Source organism: Athene cunicularia (assembly GCF_003259725.1).
Source record: "Athene cunicularia isolate RWA chromosome 18 unlocalized genomic scaffold, athCun1 chr18_part1, whole genome shotgun sequence".
Lineage (NCBI taxonomy): Eukaryota > Metazoa > Chordata > Aves > Strigiformes > Strigidae > Athene > Athene cunicularia.
The window spans coordinates 13,360,990-13,385,878 of record NW_020799123.1 but is presented as its reverse complement, the minus strand read 5'-3'; the positions used below and the strand labels follow the sequence as shown (position 1 = coordinate 13,385,878).

Here is a 24,889-nt window from a genome sequence, read left to right as displayed (position 1 = left end):
TTCCAGTGGGTAAAGCTTCTTCCTGTTTTGTTTGGGTTTTTTTTAATTTTGTTTTGGATTGGGGGAGGGGGTGTGGGTTTTTTCCCCAAAACTTTTTAAGCACTAACACAGAGGAAGTGTCCAAACTCCCTGCAGCCATGTGCCACCTGGACACGGACAATGGGACATCAAGGGGGAGCTTCCTGAGCACACGTTTTGCCATCAAGTAGCCTGACAGTTTCTATCAAGTAGTCCTGGAAATAAACCTCCCTAAACCAAGTTAATGACCCCAGACTCTTTTCTCTTCCCATTCCGGGGCCCTGTAAGGACACCGTAACTAGTTGCTGCTGCCTTTTCAGAGCAGTATTACCTCCCCGGACAGCAGGAGGGTCTGTCCAGAGCCCCTCTCTTCGGCCACGCGACTCGTGGAGGATGAGAGGGGACCTGCACCTGCAGATGGCTCTTACCAGTTTCACTAGGATGGAAGAACCCCTGTAGAAGATGACGGTCTGGAAAATGGACTCTCAACACCACCTAAGTCAGAGGCAAAGCACATTAGGTCAATTGTTTATGGCTGTTCTGTGACACCTGTCCTTGTCCTAGAACCTGCAAGCAAGGTGGGGTTTTTTAAAACAGGGAGGTTTGAGATGTTTACTCTACCGGGGTAGAAGAGCACACTGGCCATCGATTACTGAGCAGCTCATCAGAGAACACGGGCTGTCTGCTCTCCGAGGCTCTGACAGAGCTGGTCTACAGGAACACTTAATCCAGAGCAAGAGCTCCAGGGGCTACGTGACGCACACAGCAGAAAGTCACCCATGGTCAGGTGCAGTGTGGCAGCACCCTGAGGGGCCATCGCAGCAGGAACTCTCCTGCCATCCTATTGCCAGCATTGCTCAGAGCGCTCTCCACTTGGAAACTTAATCTCTTACTTTTTGCAATAAATCACCAAAGACAAAAACCGCACCAGGACTGTATGAACAGAGCATGGTATCTCCCAGCTGTAACATCTTATTATTTAACTTGTAAGGAGATACCATCAGAGTGTAAGAGTCTTCAGAGAAGTGGATAGGAAAGTTCAGTGACACAGACTGGTGTGTGCACAGCGTAAGGGTTTTGAAACATCTGGAACAGAGCAGGAGGAGCTATCCTGCCTGCCACTCAACCGCATCATGACAGCACAGCTGATTTTACACGGTACAACTGTTGTGCAAGTCCCACAAACAATTAACAGGGACGGGAATTTGAAAAGTCTTCTTAAAAGTAGCTCAAGATCCTGTTGATTACAATTGATTCCCAAAGTTACTCAACCCCAAAGTCTGGACTAGCCAGAGGGACTGGAAAAAGAACAAAGGCTACCTTTGGGTAACGCTCTAACTTCTCCTTCAGCTGAGCCTCCCTCAAAGATTTTGTCATCAGTGGAGCTTCTTCCAGGCGTTTCCTGGATACATGGGAAGAAAACAAGCTGTCACTTCTGCAATTTTAAGATGTATTTTTATTTTATTAAGAAAGCAAAAGGTCCAAGTAGGGCTGATGAGCACTGCTCAGCTGTTCCATGTGTCCCTCACAGCATTTTCGCCACCTCCTGTGGTTCCTGCCCCAAAACCTCATATATGGAACTACTGAGCATCAGCAACAATACTGTATAAAATTACTTTTCTTCTACAATTTTAAAAATAAGTTCAGTACATCAGATGCCAGAAGAGATGCTAAGAAGAGCAGGTGAATGTTTGCTTAGACTACTCAAGAGGAGATGGATTTATTAATCAAATAAAACAGAGACTAAAGTTTGATGTAATTACTCCAGAAAGGGAGAAGAGCTACTGAAGCTGAAAAACAATGCTGGCACAAGAAATTAATGGGTATTAATTAGCAACAGGGAAACAAAAAAAAGTTTCAGATCATTCAAGAACTGGCGTTGTAGACTGGTCTTTGAAAAGGAACAGTCGGTGAAAAAAAAAAAAAATAAAATCTACCTGTATTTAAGATGAAACAATAAATTCAAGAAAACAACTATGGATTTTCCTGTAAGTAAAGAACTCAGCTTATATCCAACAGATCCCATGTTCAGCTTTAGTCCCTCTTCCTTGTTTGCACTTAATTCTGAATAACTGATTTACCAGGCTAGATTTTGGTGAAATATTTGGTCATGTAATTCTGCACAACTATTTGCAAGTTAACCTCTTACACCTATACAGTCTCAAGGACCTCTTTTGATTTTTATTTTTAAGAATCATCAAGGTACCTCAGGAACAGCTGCTGAACAGAACAATCCTACAGGCTTACTTTACCAGCTGTACCCAGAACCACATTCCAGGATGCTCTGAAAGTGCCAACTCACTGTCTGAGAAGCAAACATGAAACTAATCCGCTCCATTCCTTCTCTGTGTACCAACTGCTGATTCATAACAATTCTCAGCTCTTCAGGAAGTCACAATTAAATTCTAATTGCATTTAAAATATTGCATTGTATGCAGTTAGATTTTGTTAAGATTCACCAGCTGAGATCAGAAGCCAACTGGTATCAGTTTCATGTGTAACTTGCCTTTATTTTTATCCCTGGCTGTGAGGGGAAAAGGGATTACAAGCATCAGCAAATTTGGAAATTAGGTCTTTTTCTGAGGGGGCTGTATTCCAGTAACCCCCAACCAAATGATCCTACATCTGTACCACTAAATACTCCAGACCCACAAGCAGCAGAGCAATTTTCAGGCCAATCTGCGTACTCATGTGGATTTCAGTGGCCTGTGGGGAAAAAAATCATCCCTAAGTAAAAAGTTCAACTCAGAGTTGGTTACAGTGTCAAGCAGGCTGTCCCGCAGTCTCGGAGAATGTAATGTGTAAAGGAACATTACGATCCATTTGATACTAAATACACTCATGACATTAGTTTTGTTAAGGAACATATAGGTTAATTCTGTTACTTAAAGTACTGTTACTGGCTGAAAATGCTACTAGCTCCTACTGAAGTCAGCTGGAGCTATTCTGATGCAGCCGGATCATTGTGTGCATACATTTGTCCATCACAAGTTACAAGTTCCATCCATTTAATTCCTAATAGTTAATGTGAAGTCACATCAAAACAGGTAGCAGGAGCTCACCACTGCTTTGGGCCTCTAGCAAGTAAGGGCACATCTAATTACAAAGGCAGTGTCTTCTCTTTCAGAAGGGAGAAGGAAAGAAAGAAAGAGAGGTGGGGTGTTAAGTGGCTTTGAGTAACTCCCTGGAAGGCAGAACACAGGAGGGAATCTGTCTCAATACTTTCTCTGAGGGCTCCATCCCTGATTAGCTTGAGGTTCTCAGATAAACTTATCAGCACACAGACATCCCAGGGACTTCATGAGGAAATTTTCAACATCCCCATGAACCCGTTATCCCATGCTCAGACGCTCAACGGATTGACACAAAAACACAGGTTCTGGCACAGGAACAAGACATAGCCCTTGATCTCAAAGGGCATATAGGATAGAGATTTCCAGTGTTGATCATTAATTCCACGATCAGTAACTTATCTACAAGCCTTTACCCCGAGAGCACAGCCAGCTACGGGTGCATAGTGTCCCTCTGCCCAACAAACGGGCATGGAGCAATCTCAGTCACCAGCAGAAAGGGAACTTGCCTCTCACTCTGCAACTGTGCCAAACGTTTCCGTACGTCATCCACCGTGACTTCAAAAAATTCATCAGGAAGCTCTTCTGGACCAGCAGGAAGTGGTTCTAGTAGGTCTAGGTGACACACCAGTGGCTCTCGTTCTACAAGCTACAGAATAAAAATGAGCTTTGATTAGTCTTACATGCATTGCTTTGCTAATGCTATAAGGTTCCTGAAAGAAGTTAAAGAACAGTATTTGCAAAACTGAAATACAATCACTAGTGTGGAATTCATGTCACTAAGATCAGGCTCATGATATAGATGTTGTCAGTGTTGTCATTCCTTAGGGCTGGCAGAGCTTGGGGCACGATCCCCCCAGGAGGCAGCAGACTCTGCTGTCGGGCGAGTCGCACCCCAGCAGACAGCTGCTCTCGTGCTCAGCATGGGCGGCCCCGGGTAACACCCCCAGCAGCCACCTGTCAGGAGAGACGACCCCCTTCCAGGGAGGGCCTGGGGAATCTCTTCCCTTACAACAAAAGGATATTTTGCAGCTGAACCATACTTCCAACTAGTTACAAGCTTGTTACAAGTACTCAGAAATTACTCCTATCCCAACACCATAACCCACCTCTCTGCTCTGTGCCAAACCTCTCCCGGTATGTAACCACTTCCTGACCATTCCACAGCCAGCAGCACACAACTTACACAGGGGCTGTTCTCCACACTACAGTCTATAAACCGCCCTTTTAGGTTTTCCACCTGCCATGCACTCTTGGCTCACGTCGTACCTTCTGTTCTCTTCACTTCACACTCTCTTGCCACAGAACCAACAGCACTAGTTCCCAACCAGGGCTCACTCCATTTCTTCTTACCCTAGAGACCGATCCTGTGTCTTGGTAAGCTAGTTTTTGACCTGTTGAGTTCTCTGAACTGGCCCCCCTGCAGGGTTTCATCCTGCCCATTTCAGATTTTTAACCTCGTTTCTGGTGCACAGAAAGCTCCCTCAGGCAGTGAAAACCCTTTTGGTTTGCGTTGACAAAGTGCTCAGCACCACAATCAGCCTTCCTGGCAGGCAGAGCAGGTGGATGCAAGGGGAGCATTAGCTGCAATAAATGTACCCGACACCGTTACTGGCGAGTTTCCCCGCAGGCCAGATGCTGAGGACAGGCAGCACACGGACCCCGAACAGCCAAGGCCCCCTCAGCCACAGAGCGGGGCAGGGCAGCCGGGCTCTGCCCCCCGCCCCCGGAGCTGGGGGTCCCCATGGCCAACCCCTCAGCACAGCTCTGGCCTGGCCTGTCACTGTGGTGGCAGTTATTAAAAAAAAGAAAACCAAACAAAACCCGCCACCAAAACCCACAATACCCCCCAAAAGCCAAACCTCAACACCCCCCCAACCTATTGGACAAACACCCTCCCCTGTCCCTGAGGACAGAGCCACACTGCGCACACCCCAGCCCGGGTCGGACACCGGGCACCTTCCCCTCCCTTGCCTAAGGGCTGTCAGCACATGCCTAAACCCCTATCAGAGTCAGACACAGGAGAGGCAGTTACACCTACTGGCCCTTGAACAATTTAAACCTTTTACATCCCAGAAATGTTTAAATGCACAAAGCTTGAAAACCAACAGAAGAGTGTACTGCAGGCTGCAGGCGATGCGGGGGGAGCCGCCCATGACTGAAGAGCCCCACGAGAACAGAAACTTCAACAGTTCATGCAGCACTTCACAGTCAGCTGAGCCTACCACTGCTCTGGTCTCTACGGACAAACCTGATGCTCGTTTCTTCTCCCCTTATTCCCTCTTACACTCTTTCCAATCCTGATTAACGCCCAAACGTCTTCCCTCCATCCGTTCCGTCCATCCTCCCATGTCCCAGGCACAGGCCCCCTGGGAACAGAAGGAGCCTCCCTCAATTGTCAAAAGCAACAACACAAATTACAAGGCAATGTTCACTCTGCTTGTGGGCACTAAAGGGTAATTTGAGAAATTAAAAGAGTGAGGTTGTGTGGGTGGGACCCTTGGCTACTTTTAGAAAGTTGAGCAGGGTCAGCTCTAACTAGCGGGTGAAGGAGCCTGATTGCAGCTTTCCTGGGGCTCGGGGGGGTGGAATGCCCAGCGCTGCAGGAGCGATCCTGAGCGTGCAGAGCCACCCTCTGGGAAAGGGCCTGTTGCACAATGGCCCCAACGGCTGCCCAGCTGGTCTGACAAGGTCCGATCGATGTCAGAGGAGCACTAATCTGGCCCCCCCCAGTAATCAGGTATACTTCAACCTCCTCAAAAAGGCTTAAGTTTCATTTCATTCTGAACACACACATACCGAAAAGAGATTTATTAAAAACAAAGAGAGTCAAAACCCAAAGACTGAGCAGATATATCCTATGGCATGTTGTGAGGAGTGCTGGGATACGATGAAGAGAATTTCAACACCTGCATCAGCAAATCCTAAACTTACCATTTAGTACTAGCTCTAGCAAGCACTTCAGCTAATCCTAACAGTAGCAGGATTCCACAGCGAAAGCGTCAGTCACTGCCCAAACCATGGTAGTAGCTAAAGACTTCAGCCAAGACATCAGAAATCACGAGGCAGCAGAAGGCAGACACAGATCCCAGCCCCGAGGATTCACGCCCCCTCCTTGCTGCCTGCAGTTAGAGCCCCCGCTCAAGCGTCGCCTTCCAGACACCTTCATTCAGACAAACGGGGCTCGTCACCACCGAGGTGCTGCAAGCGGCAGTCAGGAACATCCCCCCTGGAGCCAGCCCCCAGCCTACAACTACCTACGCACTGGGACAAAAATCCACTGCTTCCCAGACATAAAAGCCCTGTTCCTGACCTCCAACTTACATCCAGCCAAGATGTCCCCAATTAATTTTCTGCAGGATACCTGTTCCGTCCCCACACAGACACACAGCTACCTTTTAGCTCCTAAGTCTATAATTTTATGTTTCCCCATCCAACCCCGAATGCTGAATATCTTAACTTCCAAACCAAGACACATTACTTATCTACTAAACATGAAGAAACATACTTTCCCATACGGAAGAAGGAGCAGATCTGCACACGTCTAACAAGACTGCCAAAACACACAGTCAGAGTAAGAATTCCCTAATATTACATTTTCAGCTAACCCCTGATCACGGAGTGTGACCTCTGGAGAGTGCTGTAGTGAGTTTTTGTGAAATGTAATTCAGGTGGTTGGATTCAGAGTTTCTGCAACTCAATTCCAGAATTGCACAACAGGGTCTGATCAGAGCAGGAGAGCACAAGGTGTCTGCTAAGCACTGCCAAGCAACAAAAGGCACCATCGTCTGGCCTCTGAGGATGCAAAGACTGCCACATCATAGTGAGCTCACATCTCTTCTGCCACGTATTTAACACCCTGTGGAACCAACCAGACATCTTACCTCCTCACAGATGTGAGAAACACCCTTCAGAGAGAAAGGGGTAACCATTCCTGCTGTCCACCACCTCTCTCTTTCCCTAGAGCCCAGCCATCATCCTGTTCCTGTCTTCACCCATTACCACTTGCTCACCTCGGTGTTCCAATTAGGCATTTCTCAACATGAGTACCCTCAGTACAGCCTGATTTTAATGTGTCACCAACAATCCTAAAGCACAGACAGAATCTGAAAACTACCCTCCCACGGCAGGTGACCAAAGGAGGCTGCCAGGTGCACCACCTCTCCTCCCAACCCAGAACCCATCTGGTGTCTTCTGCAACCGTGACAAAAGGGACCATCCCCTGAAACAGCGACTAGCCACCACACAGCAGCTTCTACATTCCACTACGATACTCTGGAGGAAAGCAGGCTGTGCCTTTTGCTGACAGCAAAATCTTTCAGGAGGTAAAGATGCTGCATTACAGTTTGTCACCTTCATTCTTCAAGCCTCACTTCTACCACCAAAGTTGAGACATTGGGCACTCTTCAGCAGCAGGCTAAAGCGCTGCCTCCAGGCAGTCTGCGCGACAAAGCCGGGTGTCAGGAAGAACGCAGCTGACTCCCTGGTCACCACCCCAGATCTAAGCAAGCAGGCAAGTTGAGGAAAACTTTTATTTCATTTTAAGTGAAGTGGTGGCTCTTGTGCTTTCCACAGCAGCAAGTTCTCCTTGGAGACCTACCTCCTCCCCACCACCTCAGGGAGCTCTAATCTCACGGGCAATCTGGTGTAAAGTTACCTTCTAATAATTAATGTTCTGACATCAAAGTCAGCATGCAGCTGTCTGTAAAACATCTTTAGCCCAAGAAACGAAGGGACGCCGGCACAGATTTTATCCAGCCTCTCTCTTCAGCTTCAAAAACCACACACAGGCAAAGCATTAATGGGAAGATTCTTTTACAAAAATGGACCTTTGATGTTTAAAAATAATTTGTTTTGTTTTGGGTTTTTTCCTCAGGACTGAAAAGGGACAAAAAGCAGATGCCATGTGGCTAGCCCTGCACCACTGTTGCTGCTGAGAGCAAGGAGAGCGGAGGATGGCAGGAATGGAGGAGGGAACAAAATGTAATCAATCAGCAGCAAACGCACGAGAGATCAAAGGGCTTGAAAGCAGCAGTCAAAATCACATGCTGTTTAACACAAGGGCAGAACCCCCCCAACAGAATCTGCAGCTGCTTCCAAAGCTGCGCTCAAACTGGAAGGGAAGCTGGCTCCAGAAGTGCCTCTGAGTGGTTTGAACTGGACTGCAGTTCTGAGAAAGACGCCGGATGATGAGAGTCCCCGGCCACCGCCGTTCAGCGCTGCACCCAGCAGCGCAACTTCGCGCGGAGCCACCGCCAGCAAAGAGATAAAGTGAGCTCTCCCTCCCCAGCCAGCGCACGGAGAAGGGCAGACAACAGCGCCGGCGAAGGATGCCACCACAGACCCTTGCACTTCCTCCTTCCTTTTCGGACCCAGCTGAAACTCCTGCTTTCCAAACCCCTCCTAGGTGAGAGCGTGACTGCAGCAAGCAACACGAGACTGGACAAATCCCCCAGCCTACTGCCCAGCCCTCCACGCTCAGGGTCTGCTCCAAAAGGTTAAATAACACTGATTAGATGGACCCAAACATGTTTCTAATATACTGAAATATTCACCACTGGGTTGGCAAGGCCTCTTTCTGCTATGTTTGTAACTCCTACAGAGTCCTTCCAGGGCCTGGCTTCTGCTCCTGAGTAATTCAGAAACTCATCAAGAATGGATTGCAACCACAAAGTCAACTAAGGTAGAATCTCTACATCAGTGAGAGCACACACACAGTCTTGCAAATTCCTCCTGGACTGAGCTCCTTTGGAACCTCATCAGGCACCCTTTCTTCCTACTTCGGGCTTTCCGTTGTTTAATCCCATGGCTGGATCAGAACCAGAATTAAATACAAGACTCCAACTCTAGGAGGTACAGAAGAGTGAGAAACAACAAAGGGGATCTCTGAACGTGAACGCCAGCCCTCGTGACGATGTGTGCGGTAAAGGGGCAAGGGAAAGAGCCACAGAGAATTTGGGATGCGACACTGCAAACACACAATATTGTGGAGTAATATGTTACTTTAATGTCTTCTGCACTTCACTGCCAGACATATCCAACCCTGCTGAAAGCATTCAACTCCATACAGCTGCCCTACTCAATATCAAAGGCCATCCCATGATGGCATCGCAGCACTCGAGCCACCCGTTCTGGCGCTACAGCACTTTTAATTTTAACCAATACAGTTTTACTTCAGCAACACCAACAATGATGATTAGATGTGCAATTTGTCTTTCTGGGAGAAGGGTTAGAGAGAGGCAGACTTCATTTAAGAAGCAGGAAATTTGAGAACAAGACAGAAAACACTTCTATATGCAAGCAGAAATAAAGGAAAAGGATGGACGGTTTCTGCTTCATCTGCAGTACTAAGAAAACGAAGACTCACAGAAGGGGTGGGACTGAAAGGAAGAGAAGAGGTCCAGACCCATTTTTTTCTTGGCAAGTAAGATGCAACTGTAGCTGAAGAATTTCCTTCCTAGATCTATACCCCTTACATTCTACCACACGTCACTGAAAGAGTTAAAGTGCAAGTCAGAGCGACCACAGGCAGAAGGAGCTCCGAGGAAGCAGATGCTAACAACTACCAGCATGGGATACTGCCTTTACAACAGCTTTACTACGGAGTTCCGTGTTCCACAGAAAAGCTCAGAGGTGAAACCTGAGCACACCTTACAACCTACAAGTTAGAAACTGTGACCATGTTCTCAGATCTTAGAAGTCACAGGATCAAGTTGCAACAAACCTATTAAGACCACTTCTGCTCCTAGGACAGTCCTACAAGCAGCTAAAAAAGAGTTATCCCCTTCCCTATGTAAAACTCTACCAAGCTTATACCCTCTGTGTGATCTGGGAGATAAGTCAATGACAAGCAGTAAGCACCTTTAGTGCATTACACACCCCAAGTCTGACCAAACTCTGCTCCTCTTCAGCAGGACCACACAGTAGAGAGATTTTTAAAAGATGGACAAGTACCCGGGGATCAGGTGACAAAGTGGCCATTTGTTAATGACATTTTCATGGAATTTGAGGTTGTTCTGGACTGTACTTTTAATGCAGTTGTGTTGCCCCCATTGGAGCCATTCATCAAGGGTACCTCAATGTTCAAAGCTTTGCTTGCCTCTGGACAGCAAATTCTTAAATTCCCATCCTTTGTATTTCCTACAGTAAACTGTCCAAAATGCAGCATTGCCTTACTGAACTCTTGGCAGAACGGTATGTCACCAAGGCACCTAATCCTATATTATGGGGGAAAAGTCTTAAATACGGAAACATCTTTTTCCTCATAAGAGCTCAGCCTCGGGCAAGGCAGGATTAAAAAAAGCCCTCATTGCAAACAAATTTTCCCTTACCTGTTCCTGCTCCTTCTGCAGTTCTTGGCTGTTCTTTGACTTCTTTGGCTTTGAGGGACCTCCAGGGCTGGAAAAAGTCGTTGGCAGCTTTGAAGATGGCGTATCTAACCCAAGAGATAGTGCAGCTACGGAAGAGTCCCCCAGACGCTGTCCATCTCCAAAAAAAGGGACAAATGGGGTAGACTTGGGCTCTGGCGAAGGCCGCAGCTCCTCCAAGCTGGCATGGGATTCTCTAACTGAGTCTTGCTTGTCTGTGGAGCTGTTTAAAGACATGGCCACCTCCCTGTGGTCCAAGTCCTCTGGGAATGTGTTTGCTTGAGGTAGGGGCACATCCACTGCTGCTTCAACAGAGTCTGGCCTCCCTGTCAGCTCATCACATGGCACGGTGGCACCCACAGCTTCCTCCTGACCAGATGAGCTGCACTTCTTCATGACAACTCTTAAAGGAGACACCAGAAGGAATAAAACCAAAATCATTTATCCTAACAGTACTGCCCTCCCCATTCTTAATGTGACCATGACACCAAAAAAAGACAGCTACACTCAAATATACCCTTAATTTAACAATCTGCTTCTTCCAGACACTCACAAAGAACAAGCTCCAATTGCTCTGAAGTTAGGGGTGGGGGGTCGGGGGTTTGTGCAGAAAAGCAGAACAGGAACTAGCCACTCCAGAGGGAGAAAACTGCCTTCCAGTAAAACACAGCAGTCAGTTGTAAAGCACAGCTTCTAATCACTCCTGCCTTCTGCACACGCTGCACAGAACTGGCCAGAGGATCACAGAAAGGCTGTCGTGTCCCCCACCTCACCCTCCCAACAGGCAGCAGGAGGCACTGCGGGGACTGGGAGCTTGATGCTGAAATCCAGAGCGGGGAAGAATGAAGTGGGAGATGACTGTCCTCACAGAGGACTTTTAACTTTGAACTGTCTGTTTCACTCATAGGAAAAAAAAAAAAAAAAAAAAAAAAAAAAAAAAAAGAGAGAAAGAAGCAAACAAGCCCCTTTAATCTGCACATGACTGGTCAGTGCCAGCATCTGCAGCTGTGGGAAGCACATCTGGGCAGCAGTTTCAGATAAACAGGCAAATGCAATAATTACTGAGTGCCGCGATGTTTGTCTTTTTGAACTTTTTTTCGTGCTTTTTTTTTGGTATTTGAAACAAAACAAATTCACCATCAAAGCAGAAAGGAAAAATAAAGAATCCCAACTTTGCTCCTCCCAACCTGATGATGGCACTGCCTCCAGTCAGGCCAAGTGACTTCAGTGTTGTCTTCTCTAGGGCATCTTTTCCTGTTATCTGCAACAAAACCAAAGGAAAGTAATTATGGCAACTGCCTACCTGGGAGAGCATTTAAATTGCTCTGTCTAGAAAGAAGCTTCCATCAAAAGAAACACTACACAGCACCAGAAACAGCTCCAAACACACTTTCTGCAGTTGGAAATGAGACCTGAATCCATCTGTGTTCACCTGTACTGCTTTACCAAATTCACTGCTTATTAAATCACCTCAAGGGAAGGTGACCTACTGACACTTCCATCCCATGCATACATCCAAATCGGATCCCACCTTGGCAAAGCATTACTCGTGTTAAATCACAGACAACACCTCAGAATTGAAAGACAGGCGATTTCATTACAGACACCTCCCATCTGCTTGTCATGACCTGTTCCAGAATAAAGATGATCTGTCCACAGAGGTCAGTGGGAAGTGAAGGGGACAGCTAGGGAGAGCAAATTCCATAATACACACATACAAAATATTAAACAAAACATTAATAGCAAAAGATCAAAACAGAGAAAAGCAAATATTTATTAAAATGAAACCACTGTTTTGACTCGAGCTTTAAAAGAAGTTGGAAAGAAAAACACAAACAGGTCATTGAGCTCATTTTATGGGCTCAGAGGTCTAAACGGCCCAGGGTTACGTTCCAAGAGAGCTTTTTTCCATACGGACACGTCATGCTTTGAAAAGACCAACATTTTTCTACTTCCCCTCTCAAGAAAGTTCAAAAGAAACACTTTCCAGGTTGGAAAGCAGAGCTGAGTTTTTCTTATTTTTTAGGGACAGAAGGAGAAAAGACAGTTAAGAAGACTTTGCTGACTTACCTCATCTCGCATGTAAATACAGACTGGAGAGAATTCACCAGGCTGTTCCATAAACTCCCTGCAATAAAGAGCAAAATATTGCAGCATCTGTAGAACAGTCTACCCCCTCCAAAAAAGTACAGCAATAGTAAGGAGTGAAATTAGCTAGCAATGCTCTCCTTTACGTTCCTCCAGCAACAACCATCACACAGTTCACAGAGTCTTTATTAGACATTAGGGTAAAGAATTTGCTCCAATGCATTCACTGTTCCTTAAAAACAGCCCTGAAAGTTTAAAAACAAAGGAGAAATAATTAAAGTTAATTCTGAAATTAGTCAATCTTACTAGATAAACTGGAGCACATCATTCTTCATGTGCCTCAGTACCTGATCTGGGATGTGTCTTAATAATACTTACTCTTTTTAATCCCTTATCTGAGTTAAATAGTTTATTACAGTTTGGGCTGTGCTTTCCTTGGGGACAGGTCAGTTCCCTGCCATGTATGCAGAGCAAACAGACAGAACCAAATCCTGCTCTAAAGCAAGTAATCTGGGGACAAAGAATTTGCCTTAGTATCAGACAGATTAAAAAATAAAAGATGAAAGAAAAAAAAGAAACAGTAGAAGCTTTCAGATTCTGGATATCAGGGACAAAACAAAGCCAAAGGGAAGGCTGCTGCAGCAGACGCAGTGAAGATCACCCTGCATTTGGGCATTTCAGGGAGGCAGGACACACACTACCAGAGATGCAAACTGCTGACAGGATTGCAGAGGAAGATATAAGTGAAGGACTCTCAGCAGAGAGAAGAGGGAAAAATAGTAAGGTGTTACTCTTCCCTTTTTCCTCTAGATAAGCAATTCTGAGGCATTCAAGTAGAAGAGAAGCTTTATTACATATTCACTTGATCAAATGGAAGATGGACAGGGAAAAGACGATCACTGCCTGTCACAGCAAGTCTCAGTTCTCATACATCCAAGATCATGTAATTTCAAAAAAGAGAGTACATGTGGAAAACCCTACCAACAGGGTGTTCTTAATGGGGGGGAAGGACTAACACTTTTAGTGAGGAAACCTCAGATGTCTGTAGAAAAAAAAGCCTTAAAGAATTAACCAGTATATTACACTGGAGGACTGAAATCAGTGAGAGACTTAGATTCAACAGCAGAAGAAACTCTCTCGTGTGCATCTCCCCTTCAGCAGTCAAAGCAAAACTCAACCTGAAATCAGCTGAGAACATGGTAAAACATGAAATTAAGAAAAATTGTTTGCTTGTCCCCCAAAAGCACACCAATGGCAAGAGCCGACCAAGAGAATACTGTCCACCCTGGGACAGTGGTGGCTTGAAGAGGTAACTGGCTGAATTCTATGATTCGATGAACTCTCAGGAGTGTTTTTTTCAAAAGTTTTAGATTCAAAAGTTTCAGCCTAATTTAGCAGGGGAAAAGACAAAATAAAAGGTGAGAAAATTATCCCAGGATACTCCCCATCAACAAGATAAGAACCAAGGAGATTCACCCTCCTCAGTAACACCCCAGTAGCTCCCGCCAGCACGTCGTGTCCTGCGCGGGGACACCCCCGGTAAGGGGCTGCATACACCATCTGCACTGCAACAGCTGGTTTATCCTCAAAAGCAAAACAGCCGAGATTCTTCCTCATGGTAAACTCCCTTGATCTTAACGCGCTCTGGAGTCCCGTCTCTGGAGAGAAGAAAATGGCTTTCTCCTAAGCCTCCCCCACCAGGAAACGATCACCCATCACCTTGGGTGACTCACAGAGAAACCACCCCCCTGCACATCGGCTAAGGAAACCCACCCGACAGCCCAGTAAAGCAACACAGCCTGGCTCATCTGAGGCTGGTCCCTGAAGTCATTTTATGCCCTATTACGCTGGGGTGGGCTACTGAACTCAGGAGGAGCTTTGCAAACAACTGACTTACAGGGTTATGTAAACACTTGCACTCAACTGCCTCTTAAGTCACCAGATTGTAGTGTCTGCAGTGAACTTCACAGGAAAAACCAAAACCTGCAGGACACTGGCAGCCCAAAAAACAATCCAGCATTTTTCACTGGAAATTAGAAGCTTTGAAAAGATATTTCTACTTCAATCATTTCTCTGCACTGTTCGTAATTCTGCTGTAGCAGTCATTCTCCTAAATATATTTGCAAAACATTCATCAACTTGGTGTCCAAGTGCCACAAAATTTAAGCAGGAAGTCAGACTGCTTGTATCTAGTTTATCACTTACACTTACCACTTGTACCTTCAGGGACTCATTCTCTATTTGGTGCTTTAATTTGTGAGTGTCAGATCTGCGGGAAGGAACAGGGAATGACCATAAGAAAAGGATGGCAGTCATCAAGGCTGGGTCCACTCTGACTTCTCCTGGAAGGGGGTTTAATGAACAGAGTTCCACAACGTAAAAGGACCCCATAGGCAACAGTGAGAGTCCCTTCTGTCAGCCAAGCATCCAGTTCTGAAGTGACTACGCAGGTTACAGTGTCTGTGCTGTGGCCACACTGACTACTGCTTCTACTTCACAGCTGGTAAGTCCACAAACAGGCATGCAACTATGGAAAGACTGCCTTAAGACAGGGATAAGGTTTTCTGTTCAGGTAAGAAGAAAATAACCCTTAGCACTTCAGCAATCTGCTTGCGCAGCAGAAGCCAAAGTCTGCAACCCAAATGCACCTGACTACTGCCAGTGCAGCGGTTCCAATGATCCCAGTTCACCATAATGTTCAAAGTTACTAACAAAACAGCTTTGCCAGTATTATCCTATGTAGTCTTTCTATTAGGTCCAAAACACATCACAAATGAGCAACTTAGAAGAATATATATCCAACATCTTACATAGTATTTTAACACAAATCTGTTTAGCCCAGCACAAAGTGACAAAACAAACTGAACAGAGAGGGAGTCAACCAGCCTACAGAGCAGCAAATGAAGGGAAATAGGCATTTAGTTCTGGGAAAATTCATCAAGGACATTTACATTTAGACTCAAAACTCAGCTTCAATGAAATGTAAATGAAATAGTTGGATTGAGAGAGCCACCTGGAAAATTATGACACTGAATCACTGAGTAACCCTCAAGAGCAAGAGCAGATCAAAGATTTCCGGCTGGAGGATGTAGGGGAGCAAACCTGTTAAGCACAGACCAGAACTGAGACGTCTGTTTAATCATAGCAGTCTATCTCCTGTCTTGATCTAGAGGTTAAAACTTAAGCCTTACCAAATAAAGCATGCAACAACAGGGTGATATGGGACAAGGTGAGTCACCATGAAACTGAGAAGCTCCACTCCTGGAATCAGCAAATTCAGAGCAACCTGTAAAACCAGTCCTGAGGGTCTGGTCTGGTCTAGGGAAGTCAGGGGCTGAGAACTACTTCCAGCCCAGCTGCGACAAGCCCCAAGGGGTCTGCAGTCCTGAGGTGCTGTTCTGTCGGGGGAAGCTCCCAGCCACGGCACCAAACCCCTGGTGCGGAGAAGACAGACAGGCCCGGAGCACCGGAGCTATTGCATCCAAGCTTCAGATTATGAGTCACCGATAACTTTCTACCTCAGGATAACAGGGAAGACACCACTAGGACAGGTCAGCCACCATCCGTGGTTCTGCAATGAGTTATTCTCTGTCAGGGGCAGAAAGCCGTAGACAATGCTCTGCCGGAATGGAGCCATTAGGTCCTCAACACAGAACAAACATAACCTTGTGCTTCGAGACCCAGGCTCCGACCTCCCTCACTCCTTTGCAGCAGTAACCAAGTAAGTTCCAAAGGCCAATGCTTCATGAGGAAAGGCAGAAAAAAAAATCTTGTATCTTGATTGGAACCAAGTATCACCTAAGAGACCATTTTCAGCATGCCAGGGCAGGCTCCATGCGCTCAGGCTCTGCCAGACGACCCAGGAGAGCTGCTCATCCCTACTTCATTTTCAGTGGGTTTTCCTCCAATCAGGATCAGCTGCATCCCTACAGGAATCCCTGACAAAAGTGCACAGAAGAGAAAGGACTGCTGAGACATGGAGGAAACAGTACAGAATCACAGAGAATGCAGATGAAACAGCCTAGAGGAATAAAAGCTTGAAGCTCAAGCTGCCTGTCTATCACAAAAGGTGGATGATCACCATTTAGGAGGAGAGAAGCCACAGCACAGCAGAACACACATCCTCACCACCCAGACCCATCAGAGAGGAAACAGATTTGACTATTCAGTTTCATTCACCTTTCCACAACTGCTTTCCACTTCAATCCAAGCAACTATTTGGATTAAAGAGCCTTCTAAAAACGTATGGAAAATATCTGAACTTAATGAATGATAACCACAAAAGTAGCAAGAGTCATAGTCATTGTCAAAACTGTCTTCAAGTGTCCAGACTGCAATCACGACTATGTAAAACAGTCTACAAAGCTGCTGAAGCTGCCAGTCAGGCAAGAGTGGGAGACAGAAAAGCCACAGTTCTCCCAGGCCTCATGCTAAAAGGGTACACAACGCTTGTGCCCTCAACCAGTCTCTGCAGAACAGACTCCAAGCAAAGATCCCCCAGAGACTTATTTTTGTATAACTCTTGGAAGCCAGCAGGCTCCTCCTCCAGCTGCTGTTAATCCGTTACATGCATTCACTGAGGCAAGCACACACATCAAACACACTGTCATTTCTTTGATGTGCTGTTCTTCAGAAGGGGAACGGCAAGCAGATTAGATTCCTTCATGTAGTGATCTGACAGGGCCTGTAAACATCTTGTGCAAGGACTGCCGCACGCTGAGAGGAGGAGCAGCCTTACAATAGCTTCCAGACCTTCTTCAGACCCAATTAGCCAAGATGGACGCTGGAAACCCGGGGGAAATTCCAGTGGATTTAGAATACTTCCCCTCACGCACTTAGAGCGGCTGAGCATTCCAGGAAAACGTCTCCAGTTGGAAAGTCAAAGGAAGGATTCAGCAAAAGTCAACAACTAGCTGACTAGTCAGTCAACTTGAGTCGATAAAAAGCAGCACAGCCCGTGAAATCTATAGGGGTGGCTATAGATCCAGCTTGGTTTGTGATTAACTCACACACAGCATCTCGGCTGCTTGTTGAATGTAATCAAAAGTTTGCAAAGTCCATCCAAACATCTGAGCTCAGCTTCCAGAGGGCAGAAAAGAACAGCTGTGTCTTATGAACTGAAGTTAATAATGCTTAGCACACTGTAGCAGTTAGAACTTTAAAAAGAGCAGCATGGACATTAACTATTAGTATTACAATAACCTGCAACAAATAAAACCACTCCAAAGGAGCAAAATTATATAAAAAGCTCAAAATTTAAACCAAAGAAATAACCAACTAATGCGCAAGAAAGCCACACAAAGGCTGTTTGTAACTGCCCATAATTATCACCCCACCAGCCCAGCAGTTTCCAAACTGTGGCAGGCACTCTTCTCCTCCCGGAGGGCACAAAGTGTGTAGGAAGGTACAAGAGGGGCCTTAAAGCACCCAGGAGAACAATACCTGGCCCTTCTTGCCTGCCTCTTTCCTCGACTGAAAGAAAAATAATTATTTTGTCTCTAGCATTTACATGAAGACTGTCCCTTTTGACTTCAGAGTAAATGCCAGAGTGTAGACCTGGTCCCTGACCGTTAAAGACAAAAAGAAAACGATAAGTAAGATTCGTTTACATCCCTTTAGGGTCACTAGACTACCTCAAGCATTTCCTCGGACTATGGTTTGATGACACACTGAGTAGAAAAACTGACATACGTCATTCCTGCCTATCTGCTGCTTCCTCCTTTTGGATCCTTATTTCCAGACACATGACACTTCTCGTCCTAACTGCCTAGGAAAGGCAATCCTTGACTGGGTTAGGGACTTACCCACCTGAAAGGGAAGGAGGGAAAATACTAGTCTTCAGCTGAATTAGCTACTTAAGCCAATTCTCCACAAAGCTGCACAAATGGTAGGAGAGGAGTTAGGAGGGCAGGACGTGAGCACTAACTGCTCAATCCCCTACTGCTGCACAGAAGATGCCCCCAATCCAAACCCCCTCCCTTGGGCCAGCACTAGCCACTCCTCTGACCTTGTTATGGGCCAGTCAGGGAGCTGGGGTAGCAGAAAACGAACATCACCGGGAGGCTGGAATAATTAGTTCCTTCACCCTGGAAACAGCTCCAATCACACAATTCAACTGTGCAACCCTGACTTAACGAGACGTCACCCAGCTCAACCCCAGAACTGTGCTGCTCAGGCTGTTCCCGCTGCAGCGTCAAACACCCAACTTTAAACTTCAGTTAAAGTAGTACTAGACTAACATGTACTGTCATGTATTAACGCATAAGCCCTAAGCAGTCAATTAGTACAGCTCAGCTACCAGGTGATAACCCATCACTGTGCATCCGGTAACTAGGCTAAAAGGTTGAGCTTATCTGAATGCTACTGCACCATCACCCTCCCTACTGACTCCTCATTTTGTCCCTTTTCTAGCACCACAGCCTTGGAGACCTGAAAAGTTTTGACACAGAGCATTACTGTCTCTTTAGAAGAGAAATTAACACAACGTTTGCACAATACCAAAGCACAGCACCTGTACAGGTGAGCAAGAGATTCAAATGCTACAGAGCAACTAGCAGAAGGTGAGGAATGTGAGAGAGAAGAAGTAGAAATATGAGATCTGGTGAAAAAAAAAATTATCAAGAGAAAGGTAAAGCCAACTACAATAGAAAAAATGAAATTTGGAAATTCAGTTCAGAATAGAATGGCTGCCACAGCTTCAAGGCTTCATCCTCCAAGCCATGACAAAAATAACTGAAGAGTTTATTAGCTTGTCATTTCAAAACAATACAGTATTTTTAGGTCAAAACTAAAGACAAAAGAAACCACTGAATGTAGACTGGACTCACATAGTAAGATTTCTAACCCATGTATATATTCTACAAATACAGGACCAGAAATTCTTCCATTCAAACAGGATCTAATCAGTCTTTTGAAGAGTCCATAGTCTGCTGAGAGCTCCAGACTTCCTTGAAGAACTTCCACAACAGTAAGTCTCAAAAGCAACAGCAACCCCCTTAAGAAAGAACCCCCTCCACCACACGGAGCGACAGCACAGAAGTACTGGTGAGCAGGATAATCTAGGCTACAGTCTCAGCTGGCAGTACCTTGACTTCAAACAGGCTGTGTAAAAGGCAGGTGCAGCAATATATCCAAGTACAGTTTCTTCCTGGCCTTAGCAGTTACCAGTTGGTGCCCTGAACCAAGACTGCTATTCCAGAATTTTAAAATTACAATTGAACTATGGACTGTCAAAGCCGAAAGAGCAAGGAAAAGGCAAACATCTCCGTTGCAAAGGAAAAACCACTGTAAAATAAAAGCAAATTCTACAAATCTGCAGGACTTAGCTGGATCACTGTAACAGCTAACTCCTGTTATGCAGAGATCCACCCAAACAAGTATTCTTCTCACTGCGTTGCTCACCTGATCTTTGCAAAATGGTTGAGAAGTTCCCACAAAGCCTGCTGACAGTGAAAAGTGTCTTGTAAACGGGAGCCATCATCTAACTGCAATGCAATCCGAACCTACAGGAAAAACACACTGAATTAATCTGAAAATTGAATGAAAACTTTTTTTCCTTCACAACTTCTTTTTAATATTTCAATGATCTCTAGAACCTGCTGTCCAAAACCCCATGGCATTCTTCTAAACACGTACTGCGAAGGATTACATTAGTTAAACATGCAGAGGGGTATCCAATTATTATTATTTTAGCAGTTAATGGAGAGAATAGTTCAATTCTGCTAGGAATATGAGTATTATATATGAGGATCTTATGAGAGACCACAGCAAGGGCCTCACCCAAGTCCAGCTAGACAACACCCACCGCTCTCCCTCCCCTACCAGGTCAGTCATTTTATCACAGAAGCTTATCAAGTTGGTCAAGTGTGACTTCCCCCTGGTGAAGGGGAAACTTCATCACTGGATGCTCAGACAAGGCTTCTTTATTCCTCCCAGGCTGCCCATCCTTGCTTTTACTCTCTGTATGCCTCCTTTTTGTGTTTGAGTGGCCAGGAGCTCCTTCTGCACACATGGAGGCGTTTTGGCACTGCTGCCTGACATCCTATTAGAGCGTGGGAGAGGTGATCCTCGACTATTAACCAGCTTCCTTGGGCCCCTCTTCCCTGCCATACCCCAAACTGAAACACAGAGAGAAAGGCTGATGCAAGTGTCCCAAATAACGTGTCAGCACAATCAGCTGAGATGTTCTGTTTTACACTCGCTGAAGCTTTACAGCAAGGGTCTGCACAACCATACAAGATCAATACCAACAACCCAGACAGGATTGATACAGAAGCATAAACTAAAACATCAACACAGAGCTCTGTCGACTTAAGCATCAATTTGCAGAACCTCCCTGGGGCAGAACAAGCAGTATACTTGCACATCCCAACAGAGAAACAATGAAGACTGTTCCAATCTACCTCTGAGTTACAGAAGACCTTACCAACTGCCATCAGCCCACAGAGACCATGTGTAATCTGCAACTCACTAATGCTTCCTAAACACTGAATTTTAACAGACAATTTTAGAGTGCATTAATCAAAAAATCTCAAAAATAATTCTGGACATTCAATTATCAAGTTCTTTAATGCCTGCAGTAAAAGGCAAAGGACAGCCAGCTGTCTATTCTAGCAGGCCTCTTCCAACCTGGAACGAGGACACTCGCGTTCACTAGCCAGTGCTCATGCAGATCCTACATATTCTTCAGAGAACTGCTTCCCCCCCTCGCCCCCAAAAAAGATCCAAGGCACTTCTAAAATGAACACACACTGAGGAAAATCCTGAAGAACTTCAAACTCCTGATGGTCCCAAGAGAAAAATCTAGCAGCTGACCAAGAGATGGAGAAGGGCAGAGCACTCCAGGTGTTATCTTTACCTTTCAGAGAATATTCAGCCTTTTTTTCAAAATGTCTAACTAATTAGCTCACCTGTCTAAAGTAAAAAAAAAAAAAAAAAGTCCCTATTAGCCAGCACCTAGCATCTCTAGTCAACTATGGTTTTCTGAAGCCCAGAGATTGGCCTTATTCAAAAGTCTGCAAAGGAGAGACTAGCCTAGAATACCAAGAGGAGCTTGCTTTCATTCTGTGTTTTCACGTGTCCCCGCCAGCTCTCAATGGACCCTCGACGTGTGTGTGAGCAGGGGGGTGAGAGCGAGATGGGACAAAACAGACACCACACGCTCCAGCAGCCGACTGTGATGTCCTTGGAGGAGTATGTTTGTCATCTGCCTCGGCTCCTACCAGTCCTCGCAGGACTGCAAATTGTCATCTGCTAGAGACAGGAATTTTTCTACATAAAGGAAACAGTGGCATCATCAACAATTAGCCAACAGAACTAAGTTGTTTCATCCCACCACTAACACAACCTCCTGGTTTCTCCTATGCTGGAGACAAGCCTTAGATTATTCTCAGCTACAGCAGAGTGGTGACAGCTGACATCACCATTCTATAAGAATCCAGCCCAGAAATTCAGACTACCAGTTGCCTCAGTTTTTGGGCAACAGTTCAAAGCTAAGCATGTCACGAAAGTCCTATTCAGTCAATTAGAAAAGTTTTTTTAAAAATCTCAGGCTCTACAGAAAATAATAGAGAGACCAGTACCAATTATCTTCCAGGTTTACAAACACACAAACAAAAGGCCAAACACTAGAACTGTACTGATGGCACCCCTGGATCACCTGCCATCACAAGGGCAATCTGAGCCATTTTTTGCTAGAACTGGAATCAATGGCTTTTACATGCAAAGGCAAATCCAAACCCATTCTATTTTAAAAATATCAGATTTGCTGAACAAACCTGGGATTTATTCAAATGTGTATTCTGTCTCAGGGGAAAGTGCTGCCCACAGCCCCCAGGAAAGCACACCTACCTCCGTGCACGTTATCTCAGTAAGAGGCAATAACAAAAGACACCCAGCCAAGCTATTCCCAACATCACTGCGGGCGGGCGGCACGGCTGAGGCCACGTCTCCACCGCCTCTGGGTAAGGGCGCAACACTAGTGCCCGTTCTGGTCACAGTTATCCGGATGTTTTAAGCTTCCTACACTACTTGACACTAGTTCCCTGTGGCAGGGAATTCTTTTGGTCAATTGCTCTGGACAGAGTATTTTCTTACACTGTCTGTAAAATTCTTTCAGGTGAAATCTCTGCTCTTGATTTAAGGGTCAGCAGCTGTTTAGGCTGAGCTCTTCACGAGTCCATTGGCTGCACCTTCCCGAGGGCACTCTTGAGCGCTCCAAGGGAACCTTCACTTCTGTAGATTCTCCTGCTGAAATACAGCTAAACAGTAACAACTTAAACTTTCATTAGCTCTTCTCTTTTGTGGTCTGAAGTAGTGATTCCATGTTATAGCCCCTCTCCTACAGTGCACAGCCCTTCTCACCCTTTCTGATATGCTGAATGCGTCTTCACAGGGGGAAAAAAAAAAAAAAATCACTGTTTTCCTTCAGTATACCTCCCAAACTGGATGCAAATGTCAGATCAAGTCATCACTACAACATTTTAATAGAAACACTTTCCTCTGGAAGACAAACTCCATGCCATCACAACTTTTTTTAACTGAAAATTTTAAGCAGATGCTACCAGCTTGTGGTATTTTTTTAACTAAATACGTCATTTGGAGCACAAACTTGTTTCTACCACAAAGTCAGAGAGGAAATATTAGGGCCAAAGCAAAGCACATGGAGGTTTTACAGAGAAAAACATGGACATCAGTGACCCCCAAAACTACACGGCATGCCCACAGTAAACTTGTGCAGAGATTCCAAAAGCTGCTCACACTACAAAGTTCACTTTTCGATGTATGTATCAGTTTATCTTTGTGACAGCTAAAGCACTGTCTACAACAAAATACCACTAACACAATCTGGCAGACAGGCATTAACAGACCTGAAGCTTTCACAAAAATTGAGAAACTCCATATGAGGAAGTCAGTGAGAAGAGAGATGACTCTTCGTGGTAGATAAATTTTCACTCCCAGGCCACTTCAATAAGATCATACATCATTTTCACCACTTAAAATGTTTGTTTATTAACAGTTATGCCTCCCACTGTTACAACGACATGCATAAAAGATTTTTAAATATCCTAAATGTGACAGTGATTCCTACAGAATACAGCACCCGTAAGCCCCTTTGTAGATGATACTAAACAGGGACATTCAACAACTGCTGAACACAGCACACGTCACAACAAATTCTAGAGCTGCATGAACACACCGTGAGCAGCAATGCTGGCAAAGAATCAAAAGAGAATCCTGTAAGAATGTGAGATTTAGTCAAAATCCAGAGGCAGACAATGGCAGCTGAAATGGAAGTTAGGAAAGGGAACTGCGTTAGTAGCTCAACTGCTGAGCAAAGTCATCCCTGCTGTGTAACTTCTTACACACTCATGAGTCCTGGTTTTTCAGCAGCTGTCCAGATCTCCCTCTCCTCTGGCTGGAACTCCACCATCACACAGACTGTAAGCAAAGGCTTCCAGCTACTCAAGTACCCTTTTCCACCATGTCTCAACCAGTCTTTGGGTGCTCTTCCACCCAGCGTTGGCTAAGCCCAACCACGCTCTTGCTCACAAGATGTGAGGAGCTCACACCCAGCCCAACTGAAAACCACACAACCGGGGTCACACTGCGAGATGAACGTACCGTGCTTCCGACTGCCCCTCTGCTGGAGACCGGCACCATCTCCAGCTTGGCATTGTTGGGCAGTCTGGCAAACCTCCACTGCAAGGAGAGATCCAACACGCTCCTCTGGAACCTAAAGAAGATGACAGCCCGTGAAGACACCAGGAAACATCCAGTGGCACCTCCAGAACACTGCGGGGACTGGCCGTGATGCAACGTCCAGAGACCGGGCAAGAGCCTTCCCCGCAGGGTGACTGGAAGCTGTAGAGCAGGATTCAACAACATGCGACGGGTAACGCAGAAAACAGCCAACAATGAAAATTACTCTGCGTCCCAGAGAGGAGCAGTTTGCAGAGCTCACGGATAAAATGGTCAAAGTATGTCCCACCTCAGGCTGTAGGAGATAAACGGCACCTGAGTACATGCTGAAGCCTGGTGCCCGCTGTTAAAAAGTTACTTTCTCTTACGGCCCCTCAAACCACCTCTTGGTCACGACGCTGTAAAAGCGAACGGTCGAGCCACCAGGTAAGGGAGAAGGGTCCGGGCAGCTGCGAGGCGGCAGCAGCGCACGTGTGGGGAGGGACGTCGGGGGAGTCGCACGGGACCCGGTACCGGTCCCAAAAGCGAAGGGAACTTGGCACGGGGGAACCGGGGGCGTTGACTTGACCAAAGTCTCCTGGAGAACAACCTGGGCGGGGATGCCCGCAGCTCCCTCGTGCCGCACCACGCGAGGCCCACACGGCT

The 24,889-nt window shown here is 45.9% G+C and overlaps 1 protein-coding gene across 1 annotated transcript in view; it reads right to left on the bottom strand.

The window, feature by feature from the left end:
* ASPSCR1 (ASPSCR1, UBX domain containing tether for SLC2A4) overlaps positions 1-24,889 on the bottom strand; it is a 53,281-nt gene that overhangs the window by 23,298 nt on the left and 5,094 nt on the right. Inside the window, exons 3-11 of the mRNA XM_026861329.1 lie at positions 24,613-24,887; positions 24,167-24,278; positions 19,946-20,046; positions 12,527-12,584; positions 11,644-11,717; positions 10,421-10,859; positions 3,599-3,738; positions 1,339-1,420; positions 447-513 (exon numbers count right to left, since the gene is read on the bottom strand). Coding sequence (XP_026717130.1) covers positions 447-513; positions 1,339-1,420; positions 3,599-3,738; positions 10,421-10,859; positions 11,644-11,717; positions 12,527-12,584; positions 19,946-20,046; positions 24,167-24,278; positions 24,613-24,887 — 1,348 coding nt within the window. The remainder of the gene's footprint in view (positions 1-446; positions 514-1,338; positions 1,421-3,598; positions 3,739-10,420; positions 10,860-11,643; positions 11,718-12,526; positions 12,585-19,945; positions 20,047-24,166; positions 24,279-24,612; positions 24,888-24,889) is intronic.